At 47.2% G+C, this 15,198-nt stretch overlaps 1 protein-coding gene across 4 annotated transcripts in view; it reads right to left on the reverse strand.

Annotated features, from left to right (window-relative positions):
• Nucleotides 1-15,198, reverse strand: part of LOC139048060 (protein toll-like) — a 38,158-nt gene that overhangs the window by 4,902 nt on the left and 18,058 nt on the right. For 2 of the 4 annotated variants that reach the window (XM_070522440.1, XM_070522439.1), the window contains 4 exons: nt 14,134-15,001; nt 13,117-13,685; nt 12,619-12,757; nt 11,238-11,562 (listed from right to left, as the gene is read on the reverse strand). In XM_070522440.1, coding sequence (XP_070378541.1) covers nt 11,238-11,562; nt 12,619-12,757; nt 13,117-13,685; nt 14,134-15,001 — 1,901 coding nt within the window. The remainder of the gene's footprint in view (nt 1-11,237; nt 11,563-12,618; nt 12,758-13,116; nt 13,686-14,133; nt 15,002-15,198) is intronic. The other 2 variants (XM_070522441.1, XM_070522442.1) reach the window with 2 other exon arrangements.

Consider the following 15,198-nt stretch of genomic DNA (forward strand, 5'->3'; position numbering starts at 1 on the left):
AACCCAGCTGTAAAATCTGTCAACAACCCCATGAGACAGCAGGGAAGGGGTGCCGACATAAACTGAAGCCAAATCCACCACCGTACAAGATCAGACTGCAATGGGAAAACAAGATCCAAGAGCAGCAACGCAGATGGAACTCAAATCCGGACTCAGACTTTCCGGCACTATCCGAATCGAGCAGTACCTCACTACGGAGTGCACGCAGATCCAGAAGTGACTCCAAATCATCAAGTGGTCAAGCAAACAATGAACCCCGGTCAAGATCACGATCTGGATCCCGTACACGCAACCCACAAAAGCGAGTCACGTATGCAGACGCTGCAGGAGGAAACACACGAGCACAAGAACCCACGGAAACCGAACGAGACCTGCGAGCACAACTCCGAAATCAGCAAGTCCTCATTGACAAGCTCATACAAAGGTGCAAAGAACAAAACACCGCCAATCAAGCCTCGAAACCTCAAGGAATGCCAAACATCCCACCGCCCCTTACGGAAGAAAGAATCAAGGAAATCGTAACAATGGAGGTAAGGAAGCAGATACAGGAGGCCATGGCCACTTTGGCCAAGGAGATAACACAACAGCTCCTGGAACACATCACTGCTCAGCTGGCCCCTATCCATGCTACCCTCCAAGACCTCAGCAACTTTATGTCCTATGCCAAGCAGAACCACGTAACGAAAGCCACAGTAGAAAAGCTACTCAACAACACCGACACGGCTCGCAAGAAAGCACGTAAAGACCTCCACAATGCAGCCAGACCGGAATCCATGGCCCGGGGCGAAGAGAACGATATCGAACAAGATGGCGAGTAATACTAAGAAGAGATTACCACAACTCCCAATGAAGCTGTGGCAATGGAACTGTCGCTCTATTCGAACCAAAAGAACAAACCTCCAAGAACTGACCAAACTGGAACAACCAGATATCATCGCTATCCAAGAAACTTATTACACCAATCTGCGCATACAGGGATATGATACACACACCGGATCTCAGAGAACAGCCATCCTTACGAAGAAAAATCTCACCACGCAGGATCACGCAATTCAGGGAACAACCGTGGAACACACCCTAGTGGAAGTGCTACCTGAGAAGAAGACACACCAAAGACTATTCGTACTATGCTTATATAGCCCACCCAGGGATCCGTTATCCGACTTTGTAAACATCATCATGCAAGCCAGAAAACTATCTAAAGGACAGAAACTCGTAATAATGGGGGATTTTAATGCCCCCCACACAGCATGGGGCTACCAGCACACAACCAAGAAAGGAGCGCGAGTGCACGATTCGGCGCAACAAAATCACCTCACCCTCTGGAATGATCCTAAACTACCGACTCGAATAGGCAACAGTGTGTCCAGGGATACAAATCCCGACCTCACCTTTACAGTAGGAATATCCAAGGCGGAATAGACCCGACTGGAAGAAAATCTCGGCAGCGACCACCACATCCTTCAGCTTGAAATCCTGCACCATAAGAAGCCGAGTAGAACAGGAACGGCAAAGCTGACGGATTGGAAGGCCTTCCGAGAACATGACATAGAAGAAAACATCGAAAACATTGAACAGTGGCTCACCGAAGTGGTCAAGACGGCGGAGAAGCACACTAAAGTCATCCAATTCACGATGGACACGCCGGACGTAGACTCTCACCTCCTACATCTTTGGGATGCCAGAAGAGGACTACTGAGGCGGTGGAAAAAGATGAAACTTAAGCGCAAACTGCAGAGACGGATCGCTCACATAACAAAGCAAGCGGAAGAATACGGAGATCAACTCAACAGGCAGAATTGGCATAAACTGTGCGACCAACTTCAAGGCACACTAAGCACGAAGAAGACCTGGCATATACTGCGAGCCCTTCTAGCTACTACCAGAACCAAGACCCAGCAAAGACATGACCTCAAGAAAATCATTAACCCCCATCCAGGAACAGACAAACAAATCCTGGAAGAAATCAAGCGTAAACTTGTCGGAGACAATGCCCCCAAGGTTACCGATCCCCGACCGTACAAAGGCGAACCAAATCTCACCCTCGACAGCCCTTTCACGCTTCCTGAACTCCATGCCGCCCTTGCCAAATTGACCCGTAACACATCGCCAGGAAATGACAAGGTGACCAACAAGATCCTACGAAACCTCCCAGACAAGGCCCTAAATGGACTCCTCGACTACATGAATAACTGCTGGGAAAAAGGTGTGCTCCCAGCAGAATGGAAGCACGCAAATGTAATTATGATCCCAAAACACAACAAGCCACTACAAATCAGCAACCTAAGGCCCATCTCCCTTACTTCCTGCGCTGGAAAGCTGCTCGAACACATGGTTCACGATCGCCTCACCACATACCTCGAAGACTCAGGACTCATGCCCGACACAATGTTTGGCTTCCGACAGCTCCTCTCTGCAAAAGATATACTACTACAGCTCAAGGAAGACCTCTTGGACAACCTAGAACGCCACAAAAAGTTCTCTATTTTGACAATAGACGTAAAATGAGCCTTCGAAAATGTGAAGCATGAAGCAATCCTCCAAAATCTCCAAGATACAAACTGCCGAATCCGGACCTACCAATATGTACACGACTTTCTCAAAGATCGCACGGCTACGGAGGGTATAGGCAACATCCGAAGCGACAACTTCGAAATGCCCAGCAAAGGGACTCCACAAGGGTCAGTCATTTCACCTTTGCTGTTCAATCTCGCACTGATTAAGCTCCCACAACAACTCGATGGCATCGAAGATTTAAGCCATGCAATATATGCCGACGATATAACGTTATGGACAAAAGCGTCCACAACCGGCCAACAGCAAACTACTCTCCAAGAGGCAATCGATCAGATAGAACAGTACCTCTCAAAATGCGGTCTCCAGTGCGCCCCCGAAAAATCGGAGCTATTTATACTCAAGGCAAGGACCCGGGGAAGACCACCAGGCTACGTCGCTCCAGATCCCAACGTCAGACTCAATGGAATCGATATCCCTCAAGTTAGCTCCCTCCGCGTCCTTGGCCTCACAATACATAAAGACGGTTCTGGGGCAGCTACACTTCCGAAGCTTCAAAAGACCCTAACACAAGTAACCCATCTCATTCGGCGTATAACCACCCAAAGAAGAGGACTTAAAGAGCAAGAAACCGTCCAATTAATCCAAGCACTCCTTATAAGCCGGATCACATATGGCACCCCGTATCTACTCCTCAAGAAAGCTGAAATTGAAAAACTCAACATCATCATCAGAACAGCAATCAAGAGCGCACTAGGACTCCCCAGTACGACCTCAACCACGACACTCCTCAAACTTCGCCTCCATAACACCTGGGAAGAAATGAGCGAAGCGCACAGAGCCAGCCAGCTGGAACGCCTTAAGCTGACTCAAACAGGCAGAGCAGTACTTCGCAAGCACGCATACAGCGAAAACTTCATAGCAGACTCAGACGCGAAAGCCCGATTGCCGCCACTTCTTCGTGACTCTATCTCAGTCGCTCCAATACCTCGCAACATGCATGCAACATACCACAAAGACAAAAGACAAGCAAGAGTGAGAGCGCTGAGCAAGAAATACTCAAAGAACCCGAACACGAGATATACAGATGCGGCAAAATGCCCAGGTAGAAGAGCATACGCAATTACCGTGACCAACAATCAAGGGAAGCAGCTAATCGCTGCCACCATACCGGCCAGAAATCCAGAAACGGCGGAGGAAGTGGCCATCGTCCTCGGCATCGCCACATGCAAAGATACAGCAATCATCTTAGCGACTCGCAAACGGCATGTAGAAACCTACGAAAAGGCCGAATTTCTGCCTTAGCAGTGAAGATTCTAAAAGAAATAACAAGACGCCAAGAACTACCCGACACCTACGTCGCATGGACCCCAGGCCACGAACACCTGGCAGGAAACGAAGCAGCACATGCTGCTGCCCGAGAGCATACCAGCCGGGATTTCCTGCCGCACGGTCTCCGGAAAGCGACGAGGGTGGAGGACATTCCCATCAACTACGCCGTAATATTGCAACATTACCGACTGGAAAGAAGACAATATCCTCCACCTCATCCAAAATTAAGCAAGGAAGAACCCACCACCCTCCGCAGACTACAAACAAATACGTATGTACATGGAATTATCATGCACCGAATGCACCCCACCAAATTCTCATACCTATGCAGGTATTGTGACGTTCCAGACACGCTCCCACACATGGTGTTGGTGTGCCCGCACCGCGAGAAAAACAGTGAAGATGATGCCTCAGAACCGCTACAAGCGATCGAAGAAACGTGGGAGGCAATGTTAAAGGCACAGAGCCTGGAAGATCAGCGAAGACTGGTGGACCGGGCCCGGGCTGCAGCATTAGCCAACGGCTTTCTGGACTGAGAGAGCCGCCCACCCAGGGCGAAGAAAGGACACTTTCTCGCTGTTTCTTACAATAAACGTTCATTCCTCCTCCTCCTCATCAATCTAATAACCGATAGTAACTTTGCCGAAATGAGTCAAGGAAAAGAGGAAGCAATTGGAGGAAAGCCTTTCGGGTCAACTCTGGTTCGTCCACATTGAGGTGCAGTTTCGCCGTCACGGAGTCACATCTCAGTCGGCCAAGTACGACTACATCGTGAGTGCGCTTAACCTAACCACTGCAGTCCGCGACATTTCGCTACCTCCTCCGCGCGATGATCACTACGACACCCTTATGCGGGTGTTCCTATAGGCAGGTTGCGAACGTAGTTCCCGCGCCTACTAGGGCACCCCTCGCGGCGGCGAGCGCGGAACCGGCAGGATACGACCGGCCCGCTTGCGTTCGGAAAGCCTGTATGTGGACTGGTTCGCGCGTAGCTGTTGCCTTTTCTGAGCAATGCCGAAGTGCAACCCGAGCTGTTGAGTAGTGGGCTGCAACAGCACGTACACCAACTCACAAGGAACAAAGTTTTACAGGTTTCCAAGCCGACCGTATGAAGCAGAACGGCGTAAACACTGGATAGCGCTCGTCAGACGGCATAAGCTGTTTTATGTTCCGGCGTTATGTCAAGTGCGTTATAACGCTGAATTCTTTGCTTTTACAGCAACGATGGCAGCAACGGGACACCTGCAGTCAGTGGCGTAGCTAGGTCGTCTGGCACCCGGTGCCCATAGGTCTTCTGTCCCCTCCCCCCCTCCCCCGGGTTTATTCGAGGAAGGTGAGGTTATCAACAATTTCCGTGTGTCTCCAGACGTATATGACACCCCCACACAGGCCCCTCGGACCCGCCCCCCACCCCGTTGCTACGCCACTGCCTGCAGTGCGTACCAGGATATGCAGCAAACAAAGTAGTTTGTTCCCACACTGTACTGCAGTAAAGCTGTGGAACTCTTTCCCAATCCTCTCGCATTCAAACAGCGCTAGGGCTTGCTGAGAGATTTGAGGAGGGGTTGAAGCCGGCTGAGCTGGCATACGCCCTTCTGCGCCCAGCATATTATCAACGAAGGGGCAGTTGAGATAACCAAAATTTTTGACAACGTGGTTTATTGGAACCTCCTTTGCACGCACTGAAAAAATCGCAACATAAGAGTATCGCACTTCCAGTAACTTGGGCGAAAATATTTTCCCAGCGTAGTCTAACACAACTGGTAAGTTTATCCCTTTTTTTCTGTGTTTGGGGAGAGCAACGTTAGAATACCTCTGGTAGATCTTACGAGTCGTTCGTACGCTCCACGTTCCTAGATGAGATGTTTTGGATTCGTATTTGCCGTCCTGTATGTACAGGGAAACTACCGCGGCGTCCTTGCACTTCCCTGCGATGCCAGCACGGCAATCGCAGCTCCCCGCTAGGATTTGTCTGCTGTCGCCGATCTTCAAGAATCAATGTCGCCTATAATTTCATGCGTCCACACCGTAGATAACGAAGTAACTTACGCTGAGCTTCACGCATCTCGCTGGTGCATTATTTTTCGTTTGCGGAATAAACCTAGCAGTCACTTCCGATTAGTGCGAGTTCAACACTTCCCTCACGTCGTAGACGTGCCCCACTTCAAATAGACGACTTCCTTTCTCTAAATTCTTTTCACGAAAAAAGCTATGAAGATCTTGTAATTCCCGAAACCTGGTTAAAATTAATATCGGCACGCTGTTTAGCGCCATCGCTACCGTTTGGCAGGACGCCAAACACGCAGCGCGGGCTGCTGACGCCGTGAGTTATCCTACCACATTCGCGCAACTATTCGTCAGATGGCGCTAGGGGTCGGAAAGACAGGGCGCCGCCTATGAACTTGCAACCTGCCCATGGCACACAACGGACTCTGGATAGCAACGGATTCAACAGCTCTTCTCATCCGAGGAACTTGGTGACAGAAAACTGGCTAAGCTGCTTCGCCGCATAGAGTGCGGCGAAGCAGCTCAGTGAGTGCGTTCTTCTTGCAGCTCTTTGAGCAGCTCCCTTTGAGTGCGTTCGCACGCAAAAATTTCTACGTTTTTGGTTCGAGGAAAACATGTCGTGGAATACCCATGCGTCAAGGCTTGCTTCAGAATTGGGCAAAACTGTAGGCTGTGTGTACAGGTTATCAAACCTAGTTCTAATATGGCTAAAGAAAGCTATACATCACGGCCACTTCTAGCCTCAGTTGCCTTACTGCGCGCTAGTATGGGCAAAAACGTCTGCTTAGAACCTAAACAGACTCCAAGTGTTACAGAAAAAGGTTCTCAGAATATTTAAAAATTATTATGGGCACCCTCGCGAAACTACATAGTCATCAGCTGTTCATAAAGCACAATATCACTAGTGCAAGTGATCTTTATACATGTAAACTACTTCTTTATACAAAGAAAAACAAGCTTTATGAGCATTCATTTGATAGCTCGCCCCGAGACTCTCTCCGAAATCAATCCATATCAGTTCTTTTTTCCTGTACAAGCTACGGAGTATGTCTTCAATACCAGACACCAGCAATACTGAACAAATTCTTAACTTGCAACAAACTCGAACTGCCAGAATGTAAATTCAAGAAACAAGTGAGACTTTTGCTTCTAAACATGTACGAACCACTCGAACAACAACATCTTTCTTTTGCTATCTTGATATATATTTCCTTTTATGTATCAAATTATTTTTGTTGCCTTTGCACGAGTGTTTACAAGGATTGTTAGCCATCTGTATTATTAGCAATTATTTTGTGCACTAGAAGGGTTGCGTTGCGTGAATTATATTTTATGCCTACCTTTTGTACAGTGGTTCAGATGATTATTTTTGCTATCTGCCTGCTGCTAGTTGATGGGTCTTTGGGAAGTCTCAATATATCTGCGGCATCTTTTCGCCCAAGAACCTCCCACTCGGTGTTGGAAATAAACTTCACTTGAAATGACACACCTCCTGGGAACCAGCGCAACATCAGCAGACTCGAAAATCCTTCAGGAGCTCTTCTTCCCGCGTCTATTGAACCACGTACGCATGATTTTGCGTGCCTCACCTACTACAACGTCTGGCGAGGCCTTAGCGACGATGGTAGACGAGATTATGGATTCTTTCCATCCTCTGATATCCGCTGTTCACAGTTGCAATGCACCCATTGCGATACAACCCTAGTTACAGTAGCACTTTGACAAACCCGAAAGTTCAAGCACGCACCTTGTTGCGTAAGTAGAGGAGTTAACTAAACAGTTGGCTGCCTTACGCTTTTGTACAAATAACATCAGCAGTGGCATCGCTTGCATGATCAAAACGTGTAACGCCAGATATGGCAGTCGCGCTCGGCAACGCCGTCCGCTTTTCGCTTTTTATGAAATGGTCGGGCGAGTCACTGATGACGACTCGTGCTACTCTCCCTACATCAAACCATCTCTTCTACGTCACTGAGCATTTCATGAAAGTTCGCTATCTTGTAGACACTAGTGCGGAAATTTGTGTCGTTCCCTCTACTTTTCAAGACAGCAGAAGACATCGCCAATCCAAGTCTTTTCTCACTGACGTAAACGCTTCTACTACTAAATTTTATGGCCAGAACTCTATCACTCTTGACCTTGGTCGGCGGCGCCCTTTTCAATGACGTCGGCGATGGTTCACCATCGTCGACGTCTGGCGGTCGATGATCGGCACTCAATTTCTGTGGAAGTTCAACCTTCTCGTCGACCTTCCCAACTGCTGCCTTGTTGACTACTTAACAAACCTGCCCATATAAGGTATCACCACGTAAGCACCACCTTTGCGTCTCGTACAGGCGCACAACCAGGTAGCGAAATCGTGGTCCTCCATCCTACTGAAATTTCCAGAGCTGTTCGAACCACCCTTGCCACATCATCCTATAGTGCGCAACGTAACGCATCACGTTGTGACTAATGTACCACCAGTGTACGCCCGACCTCGCCACTTAGCACCAGACGGTCTGAAAATGAGACAGCAAGGATTCGAGCACATGCTGGAGTTGGGTTTCGCTCGTCCTTCCGCTAGCTCTTGGTCATCTGCTTTACATATGATGCCCGAGAAGAAGGATGGTTGGCGGCCGTGTGGCGATTAACGCGCCTTGAACAAAGTAACGATCGCGGTAGGTATATTTGAGTTTGAGTTTGCGTTTAATCAACCACATGGCAGGTACATGAAAGTGTACCACATCAACGATTTCACCACATCCCTTCATGGTTGCTACTTCTTGAGTAAGGTGGATCAAATAAAAGCCTACCACGAGATTCTAGTCGAGCTTTCCGATGTTCCTAAAACCGCAATCATTACCACTTTTGGCATGTTCGAATACGTGCACATGCCATCCGCCCTCCGTAATATCACTCAGCAGTTCGTCCATCAAGTACTGTGGGGCCTGACTTGTTGCTTCGTCTATTTAGACGACATTCTTGCATTCAGTTGCTCTGGTGTGGAACACGAACCTGACCTAGGTAAGTTGTTTGAACACCTCCATCAATATGACCTGGTCGATAACATCTTGAAAAGTGAGTTTAGCGTTGCTCGTATTGATTTCCTGGGCTATCGAGTAGACGATCATGGCGTACAACCTGTCCCATCTCGTGTTCGAGCCATTATAGATTCTCCACGCCCGTCTTCCACCAAGCAATCACGGGCATTTCACGGCCTCATCAATTACTATCACCGTTCTGCTCCTCGTTGTGCTTCAATTTTCCAGCCATTTAGCAGTCTACTCTCTGGCGCAGTACGTGGCAGCACGCCTGTATTATGGACTAATGCTTCTGAATCTCATTTTATCTCTGCTGAGAACGCCCTTGATAATACTACTCTACTGGCATGCCCTGGTAACTGGTACATAAGAAGCCGATTAATGAGTTAGCGGTAAGAGGGAAAATAGAGGAAGTCCAGATCAAGCTACAGAACAGGTATTCGGCTTTAACTCAGGAAGAGGACCTTAGTGTTGAAGCAATGCACGACAATCTTGTGGGCATCATTAAGGAGTGTGCAATGGAAGTCGGTGGTAACTCCGTTAGGCAGGATACCAGCAAACTATCGCAGGCGACGAAAGATCTGATCAAGAAACACCAATGTATGAAAGCCTCTGACCCTACAGCTAGAATAGAACTGGCAGAACTTTCGAAGTTAATCAACAAGCGTAAGACAGCTGACATAAGGAAGTATAATATGGATAGAATTGAACATGCTCTCAGGAACGGAGGAAGCCTAAAAACAGTGAAGAAGAAACTAGGAATTGGCAAAAATCAGATGTATGCGTTAAGAGACAAAGCCGGCAATATCATTACTAATATGGATGAGATAGTTCAAGTGGCTGAGGAGTTCTATAGAGATTTATACAGTACCAGTGGGACCCACGACGATAATGGAAGAGAAAATAGTCTAGAGAAATTCGAAATCCCAAAGGTAACGCTGGAAGAAGTAAAGAAAGCCTTGGGAGATATGCAAAGGGGGAAGGCAGCTGAGGAAGATCAGGTAACAGAAGATTTGTTGAAGGATGGTGGACAGATTGTTCTAGAGAAACTGGCCACCCTGTATACGCAATGCCTCATGACCTCGAGCGTACCGGAATCTTGGAAGAACGTTAACATAATCCTAATCCATAAGAAAGGGGACGCCAAAGACTTGAAAAATTATAGACCAATCAGCTTACTGTCCGTTGCCTACAAAGTATTTACTAAGGTAATCGCAAATAGAATCGGGAACACCTTAGACTTCTGTCAAGCAAAGGACCAGGCAGGATTCCGTAAAGGCTACTCAACAATAGATCACATTCACACTATCAATCAGGTGATAGAGAAACGTGCGGAATATAACCAACCCTTATATATAGCTTTCATTGATTACGAGAAAGCGTTTGATTCTGTCGAAACCTCAGCAGTCATGGAGGCATTACGGAATCAGGGTGTACACGAGCCGTATGTAAAAATACTGAAGTATATCTATAGCGGCTCCACAGCCACCGCAGTCCTCCATAAAGCAAGCAGCAAAATCCGAATAAAGAAAGGCGTCAGGCAGGGAGATACGATCTCTCCAATGCTATTCACAGCGTGTTTACAGGAGGTATTCAGAGACCTGGATTGGGAAGAATTGGGGATAAAAGTTAATAGAGAATACCTTAGTAACTTGCGATTCGCTGATGATATTTCCTTGCTTAGTAACTCAGGGGACCAATTGCAATACATGCTCACTGACCTGGAGAGGCAAAGCAGAAGAGTGGGTCTAAAAATTAATCTGCAGAAAACTAATAATGCTTAACAGTCTCGGAAGAGAACAGCAATTTACAATAGGCAGCGAGGCACTGGAAGTCGTAAGAGAATACATTTACTTAGGGCAGGTAGTGACGGCGGATCCGGATCATGAGACGGAAATAATCCGAAGAATAGGAATGGGCTGGGGTGCATTTGGCAGGCATTCTCAGATCATGAACAGCAGGTTGCCATTGTCCCTCAAGAGAAAAGTATATAATAGCTGTGTCTTACCAGTACTCACCTACGGGGCACAAACCTGGAGGCTTACGAAAAGGGTTCTACTCAAATTCAGGACGACGTAACGAGCTTTGGAAAGAAAAATGATAGGTGTAACGTTAAGGGATAAGAAAAGAGCAGATTGGGTGAGGGTTGTGTGAGGGTGCTAAACTATACAAAAAGCATGTCCACACGACAGCACACATGCTTCGTCGTACGCTAAAGCTCCTTACCAACATTGCACAAGTGTGTCTACCGAGTACATTTACTTCTATCATAATTAAAAGCGAGTTCCCTCCTAGACAATCAGCAACGCTCTATTCGAACATTCTCCGTAGTCAGATACACGGGAAAGACTAACTACTTACTGCGTGAGAACAAGAAGTGTCCGCCGTGAGCAGGCCACAGCATCGTGAATGATGTCCTGCAGAAGGAAGCCGCCCTTGAAATTGCGCTCGTAAGTGCAGCAGGAGAAGCCGTTGGCCTCCAGTCCCGGAATGATTTCTTCATTTATCCAGTCGGCGTCTTTGCTGCTGAACGACACGAACACATCAAACAGCTTATCCGTGTCCAGCTCGTCCTCCGCGAAGCCCCACGCCAAACCACACATGCCGCGACCATGTAGCCACATCTTCAGCGCCCGCTTGTAGCGTAGATAAGCGGCCAACAGCGCCAATATGATCGCCAGGAGACCTGTGCACCAGCCAATGCCGCGTATCAGTTCAGGGTCATGAATGGAGATGTCCGCTCCTTATGTCAACAAACATCGATGCCTGTCTGAATATTTCTCCGATTGAAAGATACAATGGCATTATTTAATGAAAGTTTTTCGCTCATTTTGCCTCATTGAGACAACGACGCAGTTGCTCTCCTCCAGATGACCCACAGCGCTACACTATACACGGTCTTTCCCTGGTGCATGTTATACGCTGAGCACCTACGTTGACGCGTCACTTCCCGACTCCCGTGAGTGACAATGTGAAGCTGCTTTAATCAAGGTGTAGACAATCCTCATCCAGTTGCATACAACTCACATGTAATGAAAGTTCAGCTAAACAAACCGTCAGCGGAAATCATTGATCAGAGGATGTGCAGTTCGCCCTCAGAATGCATCCGCAAGTTCCCGCCACGTACTTGCTAAACCGAGTTGATTCTAACGTCTTCACCAACCTTCGGTATTCATGTATTCACCACAGAGCAACCTACAGATTTGAGAGGCCTCTCCAGTAGGCGCTTGGGCACGTGTATCCTCTTGCTTACCCAAAATGCAGTCGATGCCTCCTAGAACTTTACGTTTTCGCCTGCTGAATTCTAGCTCTGGTGCTTTGACAGCATATTGTATAATTTTACTTTCGATAATAAATTGACGTTGAGTTTAAGTTAACGAACTACATTTCCATTGTTCTAGTGAGAGCCCGCGTTCAGCTCCTTCGGCAGTATGTGCCCAACCGGCGATCCCCCGTCTTTGCATCCATCCACTATCGTGTTCTGATCAATTGAGAAGATCCTGCCGCGCTTTCAAGCCTCCCACACAGCTTCTCCCACAAGGGTTCAATAGAGGCTAACATCGTACGGCCCCTATTGGGCATTGAAATACGTTCAGTTTCCAACCTAGCTATTACAAAACAAACGTAATGATTCAATTACGTCTATTTCACCAGGTTTCTGAGATTCGTAAGATCACTTCGTTCATCGCACAACCAGACTATACAAAGCTCGAAATATTCTAGGAGCTCATAGCTCACTTACCGAAAACCAGCAGGAGGTACACCACTCCTCTTGGTATCGCGGCCGGGCAGAGGTCTTTCTGTCCCAACGTAACGAATTTTTTTTCAGACACGAGAAGGTTGGAGTTTCTGGCACAAATGATGTTTCTGGCGTCCCGAACCTATCGAATATGAGCGCAGGATTACAACCGCATCAGAATCCACTGCATCACTTCGAAAACACATATTGCTCACTATGTAAGGTGGCATATTGCAAAACCTATTTTCTCCCCTCTACGTACTTAAGAATATTTGATGAATTCACACGAAGAACTGCTCAAACTCCAAGAAATAGCGAAAAAGATGAGCACAGCTTGCAGAAAGAGGTGTACAAGCAGAACAACTTATTCTACAAATCAAATCCAAAGCCGGATCCCCACATTATAGAATAATATGCCACTGCAGACACTTTTCAGAAACCTAGTAAAAACCTGATATGGCTAATGCCAAGTAGCACTTGTCACTAAGTCAAAGTTCTCACCACGTTGCCATGAGCTTGAATCCACTGTCTGAAGCTGTAGTCCATGCACTCGCAGACATAGCGGTTCCCAGAGAGCCAGATGGATGTGAGGTTGAGTTGTGTGACTAGCGAGTACGGTAAACGATTCAGCTTATTGCCGCGTAAGTCGATGTAATGCACTTTCTCTGGAATAGAGGTCACGTTTAGACCAGACAAGGCATTGTTGTTCAGCAATAGCACTTCGAGATCAGGAGCTGCTTTTCTGACAGTGCCATCCAAGTGTCGCAGTTGGTTTCCGCTTAGGTCCAGTCGTGTCGTGCCTTCCGGCAGCACTCTCGGAATCCTGCCGACAGTCGCCGAAGAGCAGTTCGCATCGATTTCTCGCCGATCGAGAGATTCACCATTGCAATTGCAATGACACCCAGGCTCGCATCCATCCTCCCACCTGAAGAGATCTTCGTGCGCTAATTCCCGCAGTCGCTTTCCTTTTAGCCACCATGGTTGCGCGCACGTTGCCGTTCCTCTTGCCCAAATCTCACTGTCCTCTTTCATAAGCCAAGCCAACCTACAGTCGCAGATCAAAGGGTTTTCTAGAGAAGAGAAATCAGGAGAGAATCAGAAACAAGTGAGCAGTTCTAATTTTCAAACGCCGCTTCGTAAGCGACTGCTCCGGGGTTACAAACTTATCAGCAGAAACACGTAAACAAAGTGCTTCCCATTTCTTGTAATAGTTTCGCGAAGAACTAGGCAGGCTGTAGTAGTCTATCGTTAAGTTGCGACCTCTCTGTATCAGCGTGCACACTTAAATGTGCGGATTGCAATCGCTAGGTTTGATAACATTTTGACCATGCGCGCTTTACTCGAGGCGTACAGATCCATGTGATAATGAAGGCACAGCAGCGCTCGGACCACAGAATAAGTGCTATGAGCAACACTACTGAATTATTTGACGGCATCATCAGATCCAAGCATCATTTAATGGAACAATATGCGCTATATTCAGGGAAAGGATCCAAGAAATCAAAGGAGGTACGTAACTGTACATAGTCACCGCCACAGGGCCCGAGATTTCCAGCGCAAAGTCACTTCTTCGGAGGAGCTCCACTTGATTATCACCTAGGTTCAAGGAACGCAGGCTAGTCACACCGATGAAAGCCCCTTCCACGTTGGTGATGTTGTTCCCCTCGAGATAAATGGCAGTCAAAGCGCTGGTATGGCAAAACTCGCATTTTTTCAAGCTCCATATCTTGTTGAAAGAAGCACCCAGATATTGCAATTGCGGCAGATTTCGTACTGAACCGTTGAGAGAAAGCAGTAGGTTTCTGTCCAGGCGCACTGTTCTTAAAGACAGAAGGCCTTCAAATGCGTTCTTTGCAATCCACCTGATGTTGTTTGAATCCAAGTCTATGTGTATTAGGCGAATGTTGTTTTGAAAAGTGTGGCGCGGAATGCTAGAAATTAAATTGCCCCTCAGGTAGAGCTCACGGAGCTCTGTCAGTCCGCTGAAGGCAAAGCTGATGTGCAGAATCTGGTTGAACGATAGTTTCATTACCTGAATCTTTCGCGTCCTATTGAATGCGTTCGAAAGCGTCGTTAGCCTATTCATAGAAAAGTCTGTGTGTTCTAGAATCGAATCATGTGCAAAATAGGATTCGTGTAAGAAAGAAATGCTGTTATTTTTTAGGTCTAGCTTCGTCAGCTTGTCGAGAAGCTTGAAAGCTCCAGGCATTATGTCGGTCACGACGTTATTGCTCAAGACGACATGTCGAATTCGAGAGATACGGGATGAAAACTTGGTAATGACATTTACACTATTCTGTCCAAGCACGAGTTCTTTCAAATATGGCAACGTGGACCTTGCTATGCTCTCCGTATTACTGATGTTATTCTGGGTGAGGAGAAGAACCTGTAAATAGAGAATATACGTTTGTGAACGTAAAAATCAAGGTAGATCCCATTTAATGATGACTGTCAACGGTAATGCGGTTAGCATTCATGCAATGTAGCAACAACTTTATTGCGGAAGTCATGTTTATATAAAATCTGCATTGTTCATTCTGAGGCTTCCGTTGTATAGTCTATATGAGACATACACTGCCTCCA

The sequence above is a fragment of the Dermacentor albipictus genome, chromosome 7 (assembly GCF_038994185.2).
Source record: "Dermacentor albipictus isolate Rhodes 1998 colony chromosome 7, USDA_Dalb.pri_finalv2, whole genome shotgun sequence".
Classification (NCBI taxonomy): Eukaryota; Metazoa; Arthropoda; class Arachnida; order Ixodida; family Ixodidae; genus Dermacentor; species Dermacentor albipictus.